We start from the raw sequence: 22,175 nt of genomic DNA on the forward strand, positions 1-22,175 counted from the left end.
GTTATCGGGCATGACCGACAGCAGTGCCTACAGTAGCCGACCTCATTCCTGGTCGAATTGCTGCAGTTTACCGTCGTCCATGATTTTAGGACATTCTCAGCTGTGGTTGTTGAGAATACCATGTAACTTACACATATCTCAAGTATAGTTAGGGGTTACAGAGTTAAGAGTTTCTTTTAATAAATTTAATGATTAGTCTGACTGTTTACTAGGGCTATGCAATTAGGTAGGAACGACACAGAACACTAAGTAAATTATTTTAGAAAGGCTTAGGAGGCTTCTTTTTACTGTCCATAAAGTCATCTTGTGATTTCTTAAAGCAGCTACGCACAAGGCACCCACATATTTATGGAGTGACTTAAAGATCCCGCGGTTTGCGATTCTCGCAGGCTGCCTTGGACCTGAGTTAGAGACTGGCACCATTCCCGCACGCCTCCTTCAGGCTCACCACGTTTTTCATCTGCTTCTGTGGCTCCCAGGAAGCAGCATCTTCAGCTGTTAAATTTACTTTTACGCCAAATGATCCAATAAATAAACTCCCCAATGTGGACTATTTATATTTATGCTCACTTTCAAATAACGTGTATTAACGTCTGCCATCCTCTTAAGGCCCCAACAAGAAAGGAAACCAAATCATGAGTTAAGCGTTAATTTTCTTAGCAACTTGAAAAGATTAAGATCGCCCCTTGTAGATTCTGGACCTTTGGACTGCAAAGGTCTAAGGAAGGAAAACCAACGAAAGCACACGCAAGAGAAACATACACCAAAAAGCCTGATTAGTTTCGGGACATGCATAGAATAATTGTGCTTACCAGCTTGAGAGAAAGCTTCACGTAAAAATTGAAGAGGTAACAGGGGAAAAAAAGAGAGAGACAACACATCAGAAGAAGAGGTATTCGGTCAGTTGCACTGTATTAACATAACACATAAATTCACCTGCCGCTTGTGAAAATGACTTGCAGCGGATCTGTGCAAACGTTCACAAGAGGGGCTGGCCCTGCCAAAACCTTCCGTCAGCTGCTATGCTGCCAGAGCAAAGAATAAAGATAGAAAAGGAGAGTTTCTGCCCACACTTCTGGATGGGTCACATCAGCCTGGACATAAGCTAAAATAAGTTTGCAGTGGGTGACACATGCTGATAATAAAAGACAAAAATAATCACATAGCCTTTTTTTCACCATATTTCACGTGGAAAGTTTTACTCATGGGGGGTCTGAAGAGCAATTATGTTCACAACGTACAAGAAATGTATTATCTTGAGGAACTCTAATAAATGCAAACACTGGCATTTCTCGAAGGCATGAAGGCAAACTCTGGAATGGGTGAACGGGTAACCAGGAGCTGGAAGTTGCTCCATCTGAAGGATCCAGAAAGCCTGTCTGCACCAGGCTGGAGGCAGGACGACTCTCTCGCACCGCTTACCACCCCCTGCACGGTGGAAGGTATATTCAGAGGCTCTCCATCCATTCTGAGCCCTACTCATGGGGCTTACACAGCACTTAGGGAACTAACATGAGTAGCTGGCCTGAAAGTTACTGTTAGGAAACAGAGAGCCGACTATCAACTATCCAGGGGTACTCCTTGCTATGGATTTCCTGACAATTACCAGGATACAGCAGGCGCAATTTTGCTGGCCCTGGCGATTAGCACAGGTAGAGCGATGACTGGACATAAAACAGATTAAAAGGCATCTCCAAATTAGAAAAAAGAAACATTAGGTTTTTCGTTAACAGGTGAGACATGCTCTTTGGCTGGAAAGCAGCGTGTTGAGAGTGCGGTGCGTTTTTACTTAGCTGTCATCAATTCTGAAAGTTCAGGCAGCTGTAGTAGGGTCAAAGATATGTTGGAGACAAAGTACCAAAGAAAGCACCCTTGGATTTTAAATTGAGAGTGCAGGGTGTTGAAAATTCCTTAACCAGATTTAAAAAATCTTATTCTTATGATGAACTCAAAATAGACACTTCTTTTCAAATAGGCATTAAGCTTGTAAAGAAATTGCCCCTATGGGGAAAAAAGCCTTGAAGGAAAGAAGCAGCGAGACAAAACTTTTGGGGGCACGGGGTATGTACGGCACACTCCTGACTGTTCTTGGGGCCCCTCCTGTGAGCCTTCGCACAGATCGGTTCGTCACGTCTTCAGTTCTTTACAGACAACACTCAGGGTGCACAGCAGAAAACTTTGCAAATACCTTCCCTACAAAGCACACTACCCCCTACAAATGTTTTCTCACACGTTATTGTCTAAATGCGGCTAATTCAAAGACCTCACATTTGAACTCCGTATAATACCTGTTCTCTATTCGGCTCCTTCTGTTACTTAGAGGCATATATCAATTATGTATTCTCTCTTACGCATTCCAAAAGAAGAATTCTAACATAAAAACTAACAGCATAGGAATATTACCACTTCATAATAAAAACGAGTCATTACGATTGAAAATAAATCCGAGTACCCATAGGAATTAGCGGATTTTCAAGACCAATCCGATGTCCTGACATGGACAGTGATGGGTCATCTATAAGAAACACCATCACGCGATGCGGTATTCTTGTAACGATCATACACGGGTTTTCGGTCTTAGGTTGTAAGCCAGCCAGTTAGATCATTTAACATTAGCAACCGAATGATTTCAGAGAAGACTTGTAAAGATTGCATTAAGTGCATTGCGAGACATCCGAGGAACTAAAAAGCTGTCAGTTTCAGGCAACAATTACGGAGCCTTGGGAGCCACATAGGTCAATAACACATGAGGGGGACACAGAGCCAGCGGGTCCATGTGTTACTGCGTAGCCACAGGTACTAACCTCAAGTACGAAGAAAGGGGACAGTGAAAATAAAGATATAAGTAACCGTGTTTAATTAAGGGCCATGCAAAGTCACGGGACTCCTCCAGGCCCTTGCTCATGCGCCAGTGACCGTTTTGGTTCCCCAAGCTTCATGGCATAACCCCCTTATGGATCCACCTCCTTCAAACGGGGATGTGGGTCCTCGTCCGAGCTACACAACTGCCATCTGTAAGAGTGTCCTTCTCCCAGGACCACGCTCTGCAGCCGCGTTTATGGGTGAGATTCTGCCCTAAAATCACACCCATTGACATCTTCTCAGATGGCAGTCACGATCAGTGAAGAGGGGGCAAAGCCAAGCTCAGGCCATTGGCATTTTGAGGAAGCTTGGTTGTTTCTTGGGAAGTTGGTTCCTTTTCCCACCCAAGCTTTAGATGACGTAGCTTGGGGTCGAATTTATACTAATAATGAGGCCCTTCCCGTGTCCAGGTCTCCCAGTGGAGAATTTCGTTGCCAGGTCCCCAGTCTTGGTGCTGTCATAGCGGTTAGTACCCGTACCATGACTGTATGCCCTGGCCGTCACAGGTCAACTTACAACATAGTCCCTAGCTTCAAAAGCATACGTGGGTTTCCCTATCGTCCTCTTCATGAGTTCTTTGTGAAAACAGAAAGACTGAGTCTGCCAATAATCAGCAAGAGAACAAGATAAAATAAATAAAATTAAAGTAACCATAAAATTGTAACATCTGACAAACAATAGGTAAGGGTTTTCCAAACCTTTCGATCAACTCCGATGGGATTTTTTCATGCCATGAACTTGAAAACATGGGGAAACTACATCCATATTTTACATTTAGAAGACCCTTGCCCAGACCAGAAAGAGAAATCTTAATTTAAGACAACAAAATTACATTTGTGAATTGCAAACGGAGACCATACTATCTAGGTTCATTTTTCCTTGACTTAGGAAATGGTTAATAGCGCTCAGGTGGCATACTTTAGAGACGTTCAGTGAAAGAAAATTTTCTTACAGATGCCAACGATTCATGACAAAAACCATTTTATCCTGGTTAATTATTTAGACACAAAAGCGGCTACGCTAAGAAATGTCTACATAGGCTTTATACATTCGGATAACAGGAACAAAGGACTGAGACTGGGATCTGAAAGCTGCAAAACACAATAAATTAAAAGATGTGTTAAAATCACAGATCTATCATTCTAGGGCACTTTTGCTATCTTTGGCACAATAGTCTTCAAGTTAAAAAGGAAGAATGAAGCAAGTATAAGGACAGTATCATTTTCGTCATGGGCCCTGTAATCCGTGTACCTTCTGTGTTGAGACTGCTTTAAAATCAAATTTATTTCCCCAAACTTCAGATTTGCTTTTTATTTTTGAACTTCCTAATTTTACTTCTGTGATGCATTTCCTTTTTCTTTTCTTTTTTTTTCTTTCTTTTTTGTTCACTTCTACTTCCTGAAGGAAGGGACCTCAAATCTGACCCTCACTAAGAACAGGCTGACCCAAAACGAAGGAAGCAGAAATGTGTTTCTATTCATTTACTAATTCTTCTAGAATGTGTACGTGTGTGTGTTAACTCTCAGGAAAACACAGCACTGAGAAAAAAAAAATTTTTTTAACCGAGTTTTTGCTGAGCACAGATTTAGAGAGTAAGAAATAAAATTCATTTTGCTAATTACAATTTTTAAAAAGAGGGATTTTCCTTTAACTCATCATAATAACCCGTTTCTCATTTCACTGTGTTTAAGGGTTATATTTTTCCTAGCCATCTTTCCTGTATACTTATTGATTACTGACATTCTTTGGTCTTTTCCTAAACATTTAGAGAACATCATGAAACACAGATCAGGAAAACCATTTGCAACCAACAGACTGTGTAGTGTGGAGAGAATGAAACAGACACAGAAACAAACGTAAACGATCACAGATGTTCAGCATACTCCACGTGAGATTCCGAAAGACCATGCAGAGGTACTTACTAGAAATACAATAAATGAGTGCTCCGTAAAGGTTTTGCAAGTGGCAGAGAGATGGGTTAACTGACGTACAGTTAACGTAAAACTTTAGAGTGTCGCCAAAACACCCTGGCCAGATGTTGGAAATTCTTCCATGAGCAAACGGGATGGCCGGGGAGTTTTAAAAGCCAGCCTGACCTAGCTGGGAGCTGAGATCTAATTATAGAGCTCGACACGATCCATCATCCACTTCTGAAGCTACACTTTGCCTTCTAACAATGGCTGTCTTGAAATCTTGAGGAAATTACATTTCTGATTCTTAACCTGATCTGCTGGGGAACCTTAAGACAAGACAATTTCACCAACTATGTGTATTCTTTGCATAAAATGTTGAGATTCCCTTATTAAAGGAACTCTGCATATAAAGAAATGGGGGGGGGGTTGTCCCTCATTCTATTTATTTACTTACTTTGAGAATACGGAACGCTTCGAGAATTTGCGTGTCATCTATGCGCGGGGACTGTGCTATCTCCTCCGTGTCGTTCCGATTTTAGTACATGTACCACCCCTTGTTTTAGTCACGGCTATCATACCTTTACATTCTTTCTTACCCAAAGGAAGGGAAGAGTAAAAATTACGTTTGTACGAGAACATATCCCATGACCGCTGGATCGCAGTCCCCACAGGTCGGGATAAAAGACCCTCCTGGGTGTGTCAACACACACACACACACACACACACACACACACACACACACACATCTGTCTACTCCTGATCGCCATGCCTCATTCTTCATAATAAAGGATATTTGGGGGTGGCTTAGGCTACACTGAGCAGTTAGCTTTATTTGCGAGGCTCCAAATGACTCTATTCCAATCTTATAAACCAAACTGGTAACTCCCTTTGGTTACTGGATCAGTTGCACAAAACCCTGTGAATCTGGCACAGGGGATCATAATTCGAACGGGAGTCTAAACAACATCCACTCGCGAGTCAACTACATTCTAACAGACGCTCCCTGAGCGTGGATGTCACAGAACCTCACGATGAGCGGGATCTCTGGCTTTGCCTCTTCCTAACTTCATCTTTCTAGACCTCGGCTTTCTTATCAGTAAAATAAGGGTGTCTTAGTGCCTAGACTCACAGGGCAGTTGAAGAAAAGTCAACGACCCCACAGAACGGAGTCTGGTACATTGTAAGTTCTCGATAAATGCCAAGTGCTTATTATCTCAGCCTCTGCAGATAAATCTGACATTAGTCCTCTTCCAGCCAACAGGGATTTTATCACCATCCTATATGTTCACCAACAGCCAAAGAAACCACTGTAACCCCGTGACGTTTCCCCTTCGAACCCTGAGGCTTAGCTCAGAGAGAAGTATCTTCGTGACACTCACATTATTTCAGCAATTATCAAGCAAATATTTTCTGAGTATTCAGTGACTCCCAATTCCTCATCTCATATGTCGCTGGCTTTGGAAACTGAATCTAAGCTTCCTTTTTTGGTAAAATCAAGGTAGAATAGTAATGACTGAGATGTTTTTAAAGGGAAGTGGAGAAAAGCCTTTCTAAAATGTGCTCGAGACCAAAAGGACTCTGGGCCGGCTGGCTGGCTTTCTCTTCTTCTTTCCATCCCTTCTGCTTCCTTCTTTCTTCTCTCCTCCTCCTATTGGGGTTCTTCTTTGTAGCTACAGTGAATCCCAGATCCTTACTGTTTCATGTTATGGGGAAACACAATGGATTCATTCACAAACAAAATAAGTCATGCAGAACGACACATGCACCCAGAGCGCACGAGAGAGACAGGATTCCAGAGCAGAACTTACCCCACGCTTTAGGCTCCGGAAGCAGTGGATTTTGGGTTTGGAGGTCATGAACTCGTTGAAGCGATGGGAGAGGGGTTCCTTTGGCTGCTTGGGAGACTGGGGGCCGTTGGGAACAGCAGAGGGTGAGGCAGAGGCAGGGGGAGGAGGGGGAGGCTGATGGGGGGATGTTAAAAGGGACATAAGCTACATGTAAGATGGAGCAGTGACAGAGTAAAATCAGAAACAAGAAGATAAGACACAAAACAAAAATAAGCATCAAATAATATTTGAAATCCAAAGCAAGTAAAACACAAACGATTAAATATTTAGGCCATGGTCCAAAAGAAAACATGTAGAATATGACAAAAGTGGAGGTTTTAGTAAGTAAGGCAACGGAAGAGGAGCGAGAAATCTCCGACAAGAAGCTCATGCAGGCTGTCCCATGCAAACTACATTTCCGATCGGTTACTAAGCTCCGATTAGTTACTAACTGGCTACACCAGTTAAGGCCAGAAGGGTAAAGATTTCTAAACCACCTAAACCACCAGAGCTTGATGAGAGAACATAAAGGACCTCAGATGCCAAGGTTGTCAAGACAGCAAGACAGTCTTTGAGAAATTAAATATGCAGTTATTCTCCAGAGAGCGCAGTACTGCTGCCTTGACCACACGTGGCACCCAGGTTCACGCATGCACCTACGTACCACGCCACCAAAAGAAAACACAAAATGTTCATGGAGTGTTAACATGAATTCAAACACCAAGTCATTAGCCCGTGGAAACGATTTCAATCAGAGCTGCTGATAAAGTGTTAGAGAGATCCCCCGCAGCGCCCCCTCTCCCAGCCGAGGGGACCAGGCGGCTGGCGGACTTAGCAGTGAAAGGCATGATGGGAAATGGCCGAGAGGTCAGTAGAGGTCAGTGTTAGTGTGGGTGACACGAGTCAGGTGGCAATGCATCTGAAATAAGACAAATGGCCATGGCAAAGGGACCACCACCAAAGAGAAATCATGGTTTAAAATAAAACAGCACACTAGCTCTCTTCCGCGTTCTGTGAACTACAGGCTTACGTTCTTAAGTTTTGTTTTTTTGTTTTTTGTTTTTTTTTTTCTTTTAAGACTAACAGAGAAAGTCAAAATCTCACTTTATAAAACTCATTTCACACTGGGTCCAACCATCAGTACCTTATTTTTTTTGATGAAGGGCCACAACTTTCCTTTGGATTTGCCACCAAACTTGAGCTCTGGTTTGCCTTCTCCTCGGGAATTCGAAAGGCTGTTATCCGACACAGTGCGTTTCATCGGCTGAGTGTAATCCTCAAATTCAACGTCCCCCGGAGGCTCAAACCCGGACTTATAAGCTTCTATTACCAGCTGGGAATCCTGAAATTACATCCATCACACACGAATGCATTCAAACACGTGCATATACTTTTCACACAACGAATTATGATGGCCTCATACAGATGTTCTCATAAAGAATTATATCTCTATAGTTATCTAGAGAATTATATCTATATTGATTAATAACAGATTTTTTTCTAGTAATATTTTTATCATTAGAAAGAATTATTACTGTTCGTAAAGCTATATGTCTAGCTGAGATGGGAAGATCTTCTCAATAACCATTTTTCCACAGTTGGAGAAACAAATATTAAGTAAGAAGGACTTTGCCAAAAGCAGAAAAAAATGGGCCACTGTTACGCCCTTCCCTTGAAAAGTACAGGAATACAAAGTCTGGTTCTCACCAGGAGTTCGTAAGGCAATTCAGCACACACAAAGTCCAAGCAAAGAGTAGATAATCTCTCTCGCTTCTTTGGTTCATTGTGGCTCAGGTATATTAATTTATTGCATGATTTTTCCTTATGGATGCATTTGTTCATAGATCTTCCCCCACTTACATGCAAGCTCTCTTCTGTTTTTCCTCCACTGTATCCCCAGACCTAGAAGGTGCCCGGCGAGAACCGTGTGCAGTAAATGTTTGCTGAATAAATCAATGACCCCAATACCTACTCTAGGCTGTGATTCTGCTAGGAACTCTGGGTGCTACACCTTCTCGGGGTCGGGCAATGTAGACAAACGTATAAGGCAATCACAACCATAATGTCATAGAGAGAGAGAGAGAGAGAGAGAGAGAGAGAGAGAGAGATACATAAAGTATTAGCGGCACACGTGATTCGTAGTAACATTCAAAGTCAATGATCATCTGACTTAAAAAAAAAACTAGAGAAGACAATCTGGAAAGATCTCACTTCTTTAAGACAAGCCCACATTTTGGGATGTCATAGCTACTTTGGTTACTCCTTACTTTGTAGATGGGCCACCGACTGCTGATTGTCTTCCAATAGCCAACTCCCTTTCCTTCTTAGGAACAGGAACCCTGATTTTAAGTTGGGCACCTTGCCACCCACCTAAAGGCTTCATTCCCCAGCCTTCTGTGCAGCACGGGGTGGCCACCTAAGTTTTGACCTCTGAGATCTCAGAGAGGTAGACAGGATGGTGTGTAATTTTTTTTTTAAAGATTTTATTTATTTGTCAGAGAGAGAGAGAGTGAGAGAGAGAGAGCCCAAGCAGGGGGAGCAGCTGAGCAGGGAGATGGATGCGGGACTCAGTCCTGGGATCATGACCCAAGCCTAAGGCAGAAGCTTAACCGACTGAGCCCCCCAGGCACCCCTGGTGTGTAGGAAGACTCTTTAAAGGGACGGCATGGCCCCTTCTCTATATTCTGCTTTCTGGAATTTGGATGTGATGGCTGGAGCTCCAGAAGCCACACTGAGTTTGAAGGTCACACATCAAAAGCTGTGAAGCAGGAGAAGCCCGAGTCCCTGAGAACTTACAGACTTCTGTCCGTGCCAGGGCTGGACCCTCTGCCCACAGACGTCTTTTACGTGAGAGAAAAGACAAACCGCCTTGTGTGAGACACTACTGTTCTCGTTGCATGCAGTTAAATGTATGGTCTACAGATCTACAAGCCCAGGTGTGCCAGTGACTCACTGATGTGCTCTAATGGAAACACGGTCATTTGATATAAATGGAAATCAACCATACATAAATAAACCAGTTTGAACTTTTAAGTAATCATGTGATTCTGAGACTGCATTAAGAGGGAGAGGGGACATCCGGTTTGTTGGAGGAGAGGGTAACAGACCTGGGAGCTTTCTGTCCTCCTATCCCATTTAAATAATTATTCGATCATCTCTTTCAAGTCTTTGCTCAAATGTAACTTCTTGGTGTAACACCCAGACCCACCCCCTTGGGGACTTCTTAACATCCTTTCCTACCTCATTTTCCCCCAAACGCTCATCCTGTTTTAACACTCTACATAAGGTTCTCATTTATTTTGTTATTGCCCGTCTCTGACTTTAGAGCTGTGCCTGGCACTTGTGAGTGCGTGAGTGAGCGGATTCAAACATGTGCCAGAAATGGTGCTTGTTCTAGAAATAAAAAGCACAAGGTTGTGGGGGGGGGGGGCTTAAGGGAAAGAACATAGGTTTGGAACCAGATAGACCGAGGTTCTCCTCGGTGGGTTGTGGTGAGCACACCACGCATGGAAGGAAGTAGGTGGTCAGTAAATGTTCAGGGAACCATTTCATAAAAATACCATCTACGTTTCTCAAAATGAAAATTTTGAAGGAGGATGTACCATCAACTAAACGTGAAGAGGTAGAGACAACGAGCGTGTGATCAAAGGAAAACCAGAATACAAATAGCAAAGATCAAAGCAGCAAGACCACAACTAACTTTGCTAGGAGCTGAATTTGCAAAAGCAGATAAACTTGAGACACGCCTCGAGAACAGAGGAAGGGAACGTGCAAGGAAAGATGATCTGAGGGATTAAGAAATATCAGACCCTTGAATTCTCAAAAAAGAGCATGAATGAAACATTCATTCAAGTAAACACCTGAAGGAGGCTGAGGGAGTGAGCCATGCAGATATCTGTGGGAAGAATATTCCAGGCAGAGGGAACAGCATGACAGGAGCACACTCGGGAGTTTTTGAGGAATACGAGGCAGGCCACTGCCAGTATAGCACTGGGGAGAATACCGAATAGGTGACGTCAGAGAGATAAATGGGGAGGGGGGGTGTTTAGATAGTTCAGGCCTTTGAGGCCACAGTGGCTTTGACTTTTCCTGTAAGACAGAAGCCCATGGAGGGCTCTGAGCAGAGGAGACACATGATCTGACTCATTGTAAAAGAACCCCTCTGGTCTCTGTGTTAAGAATGGGTGGGGGGAGCAAAGGTAGGGAGACATTAGACATCTCCTGCAGTAATCCAGGCTCTTCCTGCACAATCCAACTGGACGGCGATCTTGGAGCGGGAGGGTAACAATAGAGGTGGTGAGAACTGTGTGGGTGCTGAATGTATTTTGGGGGTAAAGCCCATAGGATTAGCTAATAAATTAATGCAGGTGTCAGAAAAAGAGGGTATCAAAGATGACTCCAAGATCCGTGCAACCAGAAGGATGGAAACGCCATGATGGAGACGGTGAAGACCATGGGAGGTGCAGGTTTGGCAAGACAGATCAGGAGCTCCATTCTGGATATGCCAAGCTTGAGGAATGAAGCAGACAGACATCCAAGTGGAGAAGCCACTTGGCAGCTGAATGTATGAACCTGTCGTGGCGGGGACAGGTCCAGGCTGGGAATGTAACATGTGTGATTCAGAGTTGAGATGGGACTTAGTGCTCCAACAGTCTATGGATCACTCCAAGGACCGAATGTGGAGAATACACAGGTCCAAGATCAAAGCCCAGGGGTACTCCCAAGTTAAATGGTAAGAAAAAGGAAAACAAGAACAAGCAAAGGAGACTGAGTCAATGAGGAGAAAAGCCATCACAGTATGGTTGCCTGGGAATCAAGTGAAGGAAGAGCAGGTAGGAGGGTGGTCAAGTGGGGGACGGTGCTGCTAATAGTTCAAGTTCTTATCCAAGAACTTGAATGAAGACCTAGAAAAGACCCTTGGATTTAGCAACATAAAGGTCATAGGTGAAAACGAATGATCAGTGATAAAATGGGAAAACAAGGTTCCCACAATGGGACAAATATCCTATAAATCTAGGTGCTCACAATTTGCTAGATAAAACTGATCAAGGGAAGCCATCGTTCAGACATGATCTTGTAAAATTGTGAAGTTTCAAGGAAGAAGACATTTCTAAGCTTCTAATATAAGAAATTAAAATCAGGCTTGTTTCAGATTTTAATCAATGTCCGAAGTCAATGAGGCTTAGGAAGAAAGTCAAGATTCAATAGAGGTGAAGGCTTACCTTATAAAACTCACTATTATTATTTTCCTTTAAAAGACCTCTCCCCACAGTCATTGGTGACTGTTGGCATTTTAAACAGGGTGATGAGACAAAGCCTCACCAAGACTATTTCTTGATCTCCCTCCATGAGCCAGGCATCTATGAGCCACCAAAAGACTTTGTCCGAGGGGCGTCTGGGTGGCTTGATCAGTAAGCATCTGCCTTCAGCTCAGGTCATGATCCCAGAGTTCTGGGGATCGAGTCCCACATGGAGATTCCTGCTTAGTAGGGAGCCTACTTCGCCCTCTGCCCCGCCCCCTGCTCGTGCTTTCTCTCGCTCTCTCAAATAAATAAATAAAAATCTTTAAACAAATAAAGTTAAAAAAAGACTGTCTGAAACTGAGGGGCAGAGATGTCCAAAATTGATGAAGTAATGGTGATAAGAAGATGGAAAACTGGACCACATGGATACATGACCAGTCACATGTGTCTCAAACAAGTCATGTGTTCAGCAAAAGGACTGTCTCTCTTTGGACATGCTTCAAGGAGATAAAACCATCAAATAAAGACATGCTCAGCTTAAGGAAAGGATGGTTTGATCACTTGCGACTACTTCTTGGCACAATGTAGTTTTGTGGGGGAAACATCACTGATTAAGAAGCACCAGTAATTTCCCCCCAAAAAGTTAGCTGAAATCACTGAATAAGGAGGCTCTAGGCAAACAGATGTTAACAAAATAGAGACTGAGGAATCCTAAAATCAAAAAAATATGCCTGCTACTGGAACTATTCTTCCTACAACACTTACCATTTAACACATTTGGAAGTATTTCTGCACATTGGGTCGATAACAATTTTTTTACACAGATGGCCTTAAATATGTTAGTACACCTAAAATGTCCTTAGAGCAATGAAGAATCTATATGCTCAGATATGTTCATACAGGAAAGACCACTTTGATCCCTTGCCTAGACTCATTTTAAGATGCTCTTATGACAAAGAATACTTATGACATCGCTTTTTGTTAAATATTTGATTTCGCAAGTTAAAAGTTTGTAAAAGCCTATGCTGGTGTCCTAGTTGCTATTTTTGTTGAGGGAAATAGGTTTCAAGGAAAGGAACCCACATGAATGACACGGGCCCTAAGTAGTGTCCTCTGACAGAGACGACTGTATCCGGAAGGGGACATGTGGCAACACCCAGAGACACTTTGACTGTTACAACCCAGGGAAGGGTGCTATTGGTATCTGGTCGGTAGAAGCCACGGATGTTACTAAACACCCAGTCGTGCTCAGGACAGGCCCCTACAGTAAAGAATTATCTGGCCTGAAATGTCAACAGTGCCGTGAAGAACCAGATCCCAATGTGGGGAGTTACTCAGCCAACTGACAGGAAAACACTTCAATTTAATTCTGCAATGTCTCAGACTTACCTGTGTTTTCTGGAAAAGAAAGTTGAGAGCTAAATCCAAAACACCGAGGGCCGAACAGAACACTCAAAACTGGTGTTACTATTGCTGCAAAATACTCGTGAGCACTGGAAGCAACTACCCATCGCGAGATGATTCAATGAGGTCACTGTGGATGGCGGCGAAGAAATAATGGAACCAGAAATCCTTCATTCGAGATGAAGTCCAAATGACAATACTTACATTCTTCTGATCGATGGATTCAGCTGCCTTTACTATTTCATCCAAGCATTTCCCAATGATCGGAATCACCTGCCGGTCAACCTCCGCGTAGGTCTTCATCGATTCCCCGATCCGCACTATCCTCCTTTCTTCCATCTCCTGTATTTTCTGCAACATTAGATTTTTTAGGAAATTAATTTGGTCCACTGCGACTCACGGAGGTTGTTTCCAGCAGCACTGTCACTTCAAGCAAATAGTCTGGGATGGAAATAGGCCAATCGGTAGGGTTAGAGCTACACAATCATGATGATTATTGCCTCCATCTTCACCAGCTCTACACATATTTTATGAGTTGTGGGGCTGTCCAAATGTATACTTTATAGGATTCCATTCCAATTTCAGTGAGAACCCCAAGCTCAAGTGCTTTTATCATTGACGCCGTTTGGTGATACATTTCAAACATCTCCTCCACCTTTGATTGGGTATTTCGCTCTACCAAAAGCCTGGTGTTGGTTAATGGCCTCAACCCAACACAGGCTGAGATGTAACTCGTGTATCTTCCGTCTACAAGCTGGAGGCTCTTGTTTGCTGTGTGTGTAGACACTAAAAAGCAAATACTTATTTTTTTCTACAACTGGACCCAAGTTGTAAAAGATTCCCAAAGTGGGAGAACACGTCTACAACTTTTCTCATGCCATTTCTGACAACTTAAAGTACCCAAAAGAGAAACAATCCAAAGAAAAGGACTGTCATTTATTCAAATCCTGTAACTGTAGGAATTCTGCTCGGACTCCTAAAGTTAAGTTGGCATTTTATAATCCGAATGGTCCTTCTAGCAAAGAGGGCACTAATCTAAGAATTGCACTTCTAAGACTGGCAAAGAAAGGCTGCAAGGGCAAACTCAGGACACCTGCAAAGGTCACTGATTAACCTTGAGATTAACAGTATATTTCATCTTATTGCCAGTCAACGCTTGATCTGGACGCTTTGTTTGTTTGTTTGTTTGTGTTGATATGTTTTTTTTTTAAAGTAGGCTCCATGCCCAGAGCAGAGCCCAACATGGGGCTTGAACTCATGACCCTGAGATCAAGACCTTAGATCAAGAGTCAAGTGCTTAACAAACTGAGCCACCTAGGAGCTCCCTGGATGCTTCAAAAGTGACTTCAGTTTGAGGAAATTTAGAATTTTGTAACTACTCAGAATATAAGCCCAATCATGATTCCCAAGCCACGTGTCTCTAAAGGCAAAGCCAATCTGAGAGACCTGAATTACTTACCTGAAATATGTTGGGGATGTGAGTATGGTAATATTCGTGCTGCTCGTGGTTGAATTTCTGGAGAATTGATGAGTAATCTGCTTTGCTGTCCTCTGCCATTTGGTGACGTGCTTGAGCTTGCTGTCGCGCCTTGGGGCAAAAAATGAGAGTACCCCTATGTTTACATATAATAAGAGCCTAGAACTGCAAACCAAAGGGATTTGCAGTCAAATTTACCTTAAATGTGTTATATTTAGCAGGTGTTATAGAAATTGTTTAGAATTTGAATTTAGTTTAGGTAAGGATGAGCACCCTAGTTTTTCACAAACCCTACCATTCTCTATTGTCTTAACTTGGCATTACTTTCTAGTTTGACACAAGAGTCCCTATTCTTTATTGTCTGCACTTGGTCCGATTCACATATTTATGTTACCTAGATGGTGCTGGTGGGAACCTATGCTCATATATTTTTATAATATGTACATATATTTTATAGGATATATATATATATATATATAGCTTTTTTTTTCCTTAAGGAGGGGATGGGGGAAATCCATAATTTTTTTTAAAGATTTTATTTATTTATTTGAGAGAGAGAGGGAGGGAGAGCAAGCACACAGAGGAAGAGTGAGAGGCAGAAGCAAGATTCCCCACTGAGCAGAGAGCCTGACGCAGGGCTCGATCCCAGGACCCTGAGATCATGACCTGAGCCTAAGGCAGACACTTAACCAACTGAGCCACCCAGGAGCCCCATTCCATAAAAATTTTTATCCAATTCTCAATGGAATTCATGAATTACAAAGGCATAGGAACCCTGATCTATATGGACCTAACACTCTCACGATGTTTATTATTATTATTTTAAGTAATCTCTACTCTCAATGAGGGGCTTGAACCCAGAGATCAAGAGTCGCATGCTCCATGACGAGCCAGGGAGGCACCCAGGTGTTTACTTTTAGTATATAGTTTAAAGAAGTAGCAAATATGGCACCCTCTTTGTGGTTTTTGTTTGTGTATGAGTATGCGCTATTTTGTGTTTTCCTGCATTGATTTTCTCCTAAATAATCAACAATAAAATGCATACATTTGTTTCTCTCTTCTAATTCGTATTTTGGTTAATCACACACCTACATGAAAGGGGCAACTGTTGATGAATTGCAGAATCGATTTTATTTTTTAATTAAGAAGGCCCCACACCCAACGTGGGGCTTGAACTCACAACCCCGAGATCAAGAGTCACACACTCCACTGACTGAGCTGGCCGGGTGCCCCGGCAGACATGATTTTAAAGCTTGAACAAGAATGCCTGTAAACTCTGAAGTCATCCACAAATACCACTGATGGTTACGCTGGTGATCCCACCTTGGATTCATCTAGCGCTTTGGAGATGTCTTGAGAAATATGGCCTCCTGACTCTCTAACACAGTCTGAAGTTCATGCAGGGCAAAAACTACCCCCTGCCCGATGAAGAGGTGGCTTGGCCTGCAGGTGACTTGGCCAGCTACCACACCAAGCCAGAAACACAACAGGAAAAGGGCCTTGTTCCAACATAACTACGGGAACTTTCTGTTTCTTTGTTTTTTGTTTTGTTTTACCAAACCCACTCATTTTTTAAAAGGACAAAAAAGAACACGGACATGTTCAAAAGTCACGTCAATGCCCCACTTTCTGTCTGAACATCGGTAGTGCCTACCATCAGATTTTCTGCATCTCTGTGTTCTTTATGGTTTCCTGCCTCCGTGACTTGGAGGCTTCACCTGATTTTCACTTCCTTGACACGTTTCACTCATCTGCCTGTTGGTGATCACCACGCCCAGCGTGGTCATTCAGAGCTGCCTCCTTCATTCTCTTCCGGAACATTTCTCAGACAAAGATTAACGATATAAATCTTTCCAAACTGATTTCCTTACTACCTGAGGTTCTTTTAGTTTCTCAAGGCCTTTAGGATCTCAAAACCATTTTTATCCACTTCTCATCTCCCCTTGGTGACTTCGGCGGCCATGTTCTTCCTCTCTGTCGGCTTCCTGTTAACTCCCTTCCCGACCATATGCTCTGGCTTCCGCTTCTAATGTGTCCACTAGTAAATATGTTAACCTGGTCCCCAAAACGTGAAGTCCCCAGCTACCCTCGAAAATCCATGCCTTTCCAGTATACACGAGCCCTCCTCTGTTTAAATAATTGCTTTCCCACCTCCGTGCATACCATCTGTTCCCCTAATGCTTCCAACACAAAAAGCCTTTAACTCTTTCAATTACTTAGAGTTTTATCCTGGATCACTTTGTTATGAATACGAGAAAGAAAAAAAAACCCCAGGAAACTCCCAGGTAGACCTCAAATTTCTAAAAGATTCTCCATTCCATTTACAAACCTTCCTCAGAAACAGTCTTAACGAAATTCAAGGGGGGGGGTTTGTTTCCTCATATCCTTTGTAAATGAAAGTAACAAGTAACAAGATGGGGTCCCCTTATTTATTTTGGAGAAATTATTCTAACTCGGTGAATTTTTAAAATAGCTTAAGCTCTGAAACAGAGAGCAGAATGTCATCATTATGCATGTGTATGTATGTACGTATGGACACGTACACACACACACACACACACACACACACACCACGAACAGATACGAGCTTCCTGACAATAAACCCATCATACTAAGCACGGAATGCTTTACTCATGAGAACTGGGGGCGCCCTGCCGGAGGTAACCCACCAACATCTGGTTGGAAGTGGCAACGATCCTCTCCTCTCAGTTCCCCTAAATCTCTAATAATAATGTGTTCACTTGGGTTATATAATTGCTTTCATAAGCATATTAACTCATAATAGTTTCCCGATGCCCTTTACAAGCTTTACCCGCGGTGATCCTGAAACCTAACTGGGGACCACTAGATGGGAACCGTAGAAGCTGAAATCAGGAATGACGCATAAAACTCCAGCCCTGGAACGCTAGCTGAGTAGAAGAAAACAAATCAGACATACGTCAGAGAGAACGAGCCTACCTTTTACGTGAAAGAAGCATGATGTCTCTGGGAGTTTTTCTTGAATGCAAACGTGGACATAGGTTGCAAAGTGTATGTATTCCTATATAGTCTCTGTAGGCATTTTCCTACAGTTTCTCACTCCCCTCACCCCCCCTCACTAATACGATAGAGAAGCACTTAAAAGCAGTAAAATATTTCCGCACATCAAATTCTGCAAGGCTGAGGCAGGAAGACAGGACGGTCTTGTTCTCAATCCCAGCACTCAGCTGCCTTGAATTAATACCCACTTTTGAATCCTGGGCCCAGAAATGTGCCATTGTTCTGACCAAGTTTTACTATGGAAAATCTATTTTTGTTTAGTAAGCTGTTATGTTTATTTTGCAATAGAACTTAGAAGGAGTCTTTCTCTAAAACTAGCGTTGAGTCAGTTACTCATTACAAATACATTTTTAAAAATATCTTTAAAAGTGCTTTCGAAAACTTGTCCGGAGTAACTGGTAAGTAACTAGATATTTTAGAGAGTGCATCTCCCAGTCTTAGGCTAAATGAAGATCATGAAGATCAGTCTTTCTCGTCTCTGTTTAAGTCAGTCTAAAAATAGTGACTATTATCTTCAGGACGTACTTCCTTCCCAAGCCAGACCAAAAGCTGTATCTTGCAATTAAAGTTCTCATTCTAAGAATACAAGACACTACATCTTATAGCAACATGACTGTAGGGCAGAGGGAAGTTCAGAGGATTTTTTTTTTTGAGTCAGTCATAGAATTTAGAGAAAATATTCTAAAAAAGTCCAGAATGACCACAGTGGCCTGAGGCTGTAAATCACAGACATCTTTGAATACGCTCTAGACCACTTTCACTGTCAATCAGAAAGCCTGAATTTAAACTTCAGAATTTTTGACAAACCCTTGGGAATCTCCCCAAATAAATCCAAACAGGCCTATACTGCTTGAGCGTGACTTCACCGGCTCTTCACACGCCCCCCCCCCCCACCCCCCCGCAATGTTCTATGGAAATAAAGTTGGATTGCCCAAAAGGTCAGAGTTGCAGTTTCTAAATAAAGAAAACAATAATTTAGAGGCTGAACTGCCGCTTGATGCTTCTAAGTCCTAATGGGTTTAAAGATAAAAATACTGTAATCCATTTAGTTAGTTAAATTTAGACTAATTAGCATTGGCCAAAATGCACGGCGACTTCCTGTTCAGTTTGGTGTTTTTTTTTTTCCCCTTAATATTTCAGATATTAAGGGAGAAAACAACCCCGCTGGCTGAGTCTCAGCTGTCACGAGCAGAGAACAGGAGGCGTACTAAGAAACGTGCTCGCTTTCATGTGGGGCACACGGTTGCTTTGCTTAAGAAATTATACACACGTCTTTTCTCGGGGTTGCTCAAGGCTTTTGACCTTTTCACAAAAATGGGCCAAAATGCACTAGTTCCTTTTATATATTTACTGTAAATAAATACTGAGATGTATTAATTTTTTGAACATGGCCTCAGACCTCCCACATGTTGATAGACACTGCTGTTCCTTAAGTGATAAAGGAAGCATTTACGGCAGCAGCGTTCAGAAGTTTCGGGGAGCCATTTTTTTCCTTTGTTGAGAGATGTGATAGAACACATTTAAAAGGCCCGTCCTTTACTCCCCAAAATCGGGGGACAGCAGTGAGGAATAATTTACAGTTACCACTGGTAGCTCAAACGACAGTAAAGGTTCTCCCGGGCAGCTGTACTTTGAATGTTTTATTTCATCATTATCATGAAAAGAAACCAACTGTATTTTAGGCTGGACGGAGAAGGGGGCTAAATCGAGATTTTATTTGGCATTCATGATTTTGCACCACTGCCCCAGGCTGTCTATAATTATTATCCAAATAGCTGGAGATCAGGGGCAGCTCCCCCCGCCAATTCCGGGATCCAGAAGGGTTGAGAAGCCTGGACTGGAGGCACGGCAAGGATCCAGCAGGGCTCTTGGCTCCAAATTCACCCCTCTTCAAACTACCTGAGCCACTGACTTAATATTGTGGATAAAACTGGGGTGCCTGGCTGGCTCAGTCGGTAGAGCACGTGACTCCTGATCTTGGGGTTTGTGAGTTCGAGCCCCATGTTGGGTGCAGGAGAGGTGACTTAAAAAACTAAAGTCTTCAAAAAATATATTTTGGGTAAAATTAAACTTATAAAATTTAATAACCTGGGTTATCTGGCCTCTCTGCAGCTTTAGTTCTTTTTCACCTGATTACAAAAATTTGCTTGTTGCAAATAATTCCAATTTACAGAACAGTGTGGTTTAGAAAGTAAAAGTGCCTGCCCATTCCACCCTCTGACAATCACCGGGAACGTGACAACCTGGAGTCCTTAATTTGTGTTCTGTGAAAACACTGAGAGCAGATAAGGCAGGCTAGGGCAAGTCACCGGAAAGTTCCAGAAACACAGCTGCAGTTATGCCACTGAATGACACCAGCACATTACGACGATCCCCAATCGACAGCTGGCACACTTGGTGACTCTGAGTGGCAAGGAGCTCCGACCACTAGAGCACCCTTCCTTTGGACGCGGCCGGGTTAGTGAGAAGCGTGCACGCTTTGGCAGCATATAAGGGAGGAAGGAGCCACTGAATAGTCTGACCTATTTTCTACGTATTTTTGAGATCCCTAAAAACAGCAACTGGTGGAGAATCCCTGAAAACTCTAGTTGGTGTACTGGATTTCTCTAGGACTGGTCAGTGAGTAGGAGTAAAACTCATCTACCCTAGTCCTTGACTCAGCAATTCTACTTCTGGGAATTTATCCTCAGGAAATCATTTCATTCATTCATTCATTCATTCATTCATTCATGTTTACGTTTATTTACTTTTTAAGTCCTCTCCACACCCAACGTGGGGCTCGAACTCACAAACTCCAAGATCAAGAATTGCATGTTCCATGGACTGAGCCAGCCAGGCGCCCCACTAATGAAATCACTTTAAATGTTCACAAAAGATATCCATCACAGTATTATTTATAATAGACAAGAATTTGAAACAAATGCCCAGTAATGTCATTGGTTAAACGTATCTCATATCCTTGATGGCCTAAGGTGCAGCCTATAAAAAAAAAATTGTAGAAGAGTATTTAATGATTAGAGAAAGTGAAAGCCGTATGTGATTTAAAAACATTTTTTTAAGTTTCCAAAACAGTATTCACAGCATAATTTGATTATTGTAAAAATAAAACATTAATAGTGATCACTTCTTACAAGAGTGATTAAGGAATATTCTATTTCGCCAAAAAAATTAGTTGAAGAAACAAATTCTAATGCTGAATTCCAGAAACTTAAAAACTGAAGAGGTATGGCTTGCCTTTGAAATCCACAAAGAGAAAGAAAGAAAGAAAGAAAGAAAGAAAGAGAAAAAGAAAAAGAGAAAAAGCTCTAAAAAGATAAGGCAGTAGGAGGGATACTAACAAAGGAAGAGATGAAAAAAATTCTCTGTCTGGAGCAATGTTGTTGTATGATAAACGGCATTGTTTAAATTTCCCAGCAAACTGTTGCCTCTAGAATACATTTTCAAATTCAGGACTAAGAATGCATTTAAAAATTCCTATTCAGATGGAGTGCTGGGAGTTTTTGTTGGAGCCTTCCAGGCCTGGGACTTGCCAAAACAATGAGTCTGTCTTTGATAAATTATAAAGGCAGCTAAAATACAAAACAGAGAAAAACTTCAAAATAAGTTAACCAAAGAAATATGCTTGAAATATTTCAGCAATTTCCTGATTTTTTTTTTTTTCACAGTCTTAGAACTTCTAGCCCCAGGACTGTAGGTTACTTTGGTGCAGAGTCAGTGAAACAGAAGGAGAGAACAGGGGAAGATAGCAAATGAGACCAGCATCTCAATCCCACACCAGCCATTCAGTTGCTAAACAGTTTTAAGAAAAGGCCTTCTGTTCCCCTATACCCTGGTTGCCTTATTTGAAAAGTAGAATTTGAAATATCTATTTACTCAAGGTGAGTGACCATTTCTGCTAAGAGAGAAGCCAATGCTGATATTGTTCATCCACCGCCCCAAGTAGGCTGGACAAAAATTCGGTATGAGCTCAGACAGCTCGGTAAAATATAAATCATGGTCTCCAAGACTTGTCTCCCTTCTCTTCCCTGGTTTCTTTTTTTTTTAAAGATTTTATTTTTATTTATTCGACAGAGAGAGAGACAGCCAGCGAGAGAGGGAACACAAGCAGGGGGAGTGGGAGGGGAAGAAGCAGGCTCATAGCGGAGGAGCCTGATGTGGGGCCCGATCCCATAACGCCGGGATCACGCCCTGAACCGAAGACAGACGCTTAACCACTGTGCCACCCAGGTGCCCCTCTTCCCTGGTTTCTAATGCACGGTCATTGGCCAGAGACTTGCGTGTTCAGTTGTGGCAGGGGAGAAACTGATTCTCTCTTTCTCTTCTCCCTCTCCCCTTAACAACTGCCCCCCAGAATATGACACTCACAAGGTTGCAAATACGTACAGCTGAAAATGACAGCCTGGATTCTAGA

General features: G+C 42.5%; 1 protein-coding gene and 1 non-coding gene across 17 annotated transcripts in view; both read right to left on the reverse strand.

The window, feature by feature from the left end:
* The window catches only part of FNBP1 (formin binding protein 1), a 133,190-nt gene that overhangs the window by 18,447 nt on the left and 92,568 nt on the right, over positions 1–22,175 (reverse strand). For 4 of the 16 annotated variants that reach the window (XM_048223407.2, XM_048223406.2, XM_026514182.4 and 1 more), the window contains exons 7-10: positions 14,708–14,836; positions 13,453–13,599; positions 7,746–7,943; positions 6,584–6,766 (exon numbers count right to left, since the gene is read on the reverse strand). In XM_048223407.2, coding sequence (XP_048079364.1) covers positions 6,584–6,766; positions 7,746–7,943; positions 13,453–13,599; positions 14,708–14,836 — 657 coding nt within the window. Of the gene's footprint in view, positions 1–812; positions 828–6,583; positions 6,767–7,745; positions 7,944–13,452; positions 13,600–14,707; positions 14,837–22,175 lie in introns of all 16 variants that reach the window. The other 12 variants (XM_048223411.2, XM_048223410.2, XM_026514184.4 and 9 more) reach the window with 4 other exon arrangements.
* On the reverse strand, positions 5,233–5,342 carry LOC113266638 (U6 spliceosomal RNA). The gene has a single exon (XR_003320443.1). It is a non-coding gene; the product is annotated as a U6 spliceosomal RNA (small nuclear RNA).

The sequence above is a fragment of the Ursus arctos genome, unplaced genomic scaffold (genome assembly GCF_023065955.2).
Source record: "Ursus arctos isolate Adak ecotype North America unplaced genomic scaffold, UrsArc2.0 scaffold_18, whole genome shotgun sequence".
Classification (NCBI taxonomy): domain Eukaryota; kingdom Metazoa; phylum Chordata; class Mammalia; order Carnivora; family Ursidae; genus Ursus; species Ursus arctos.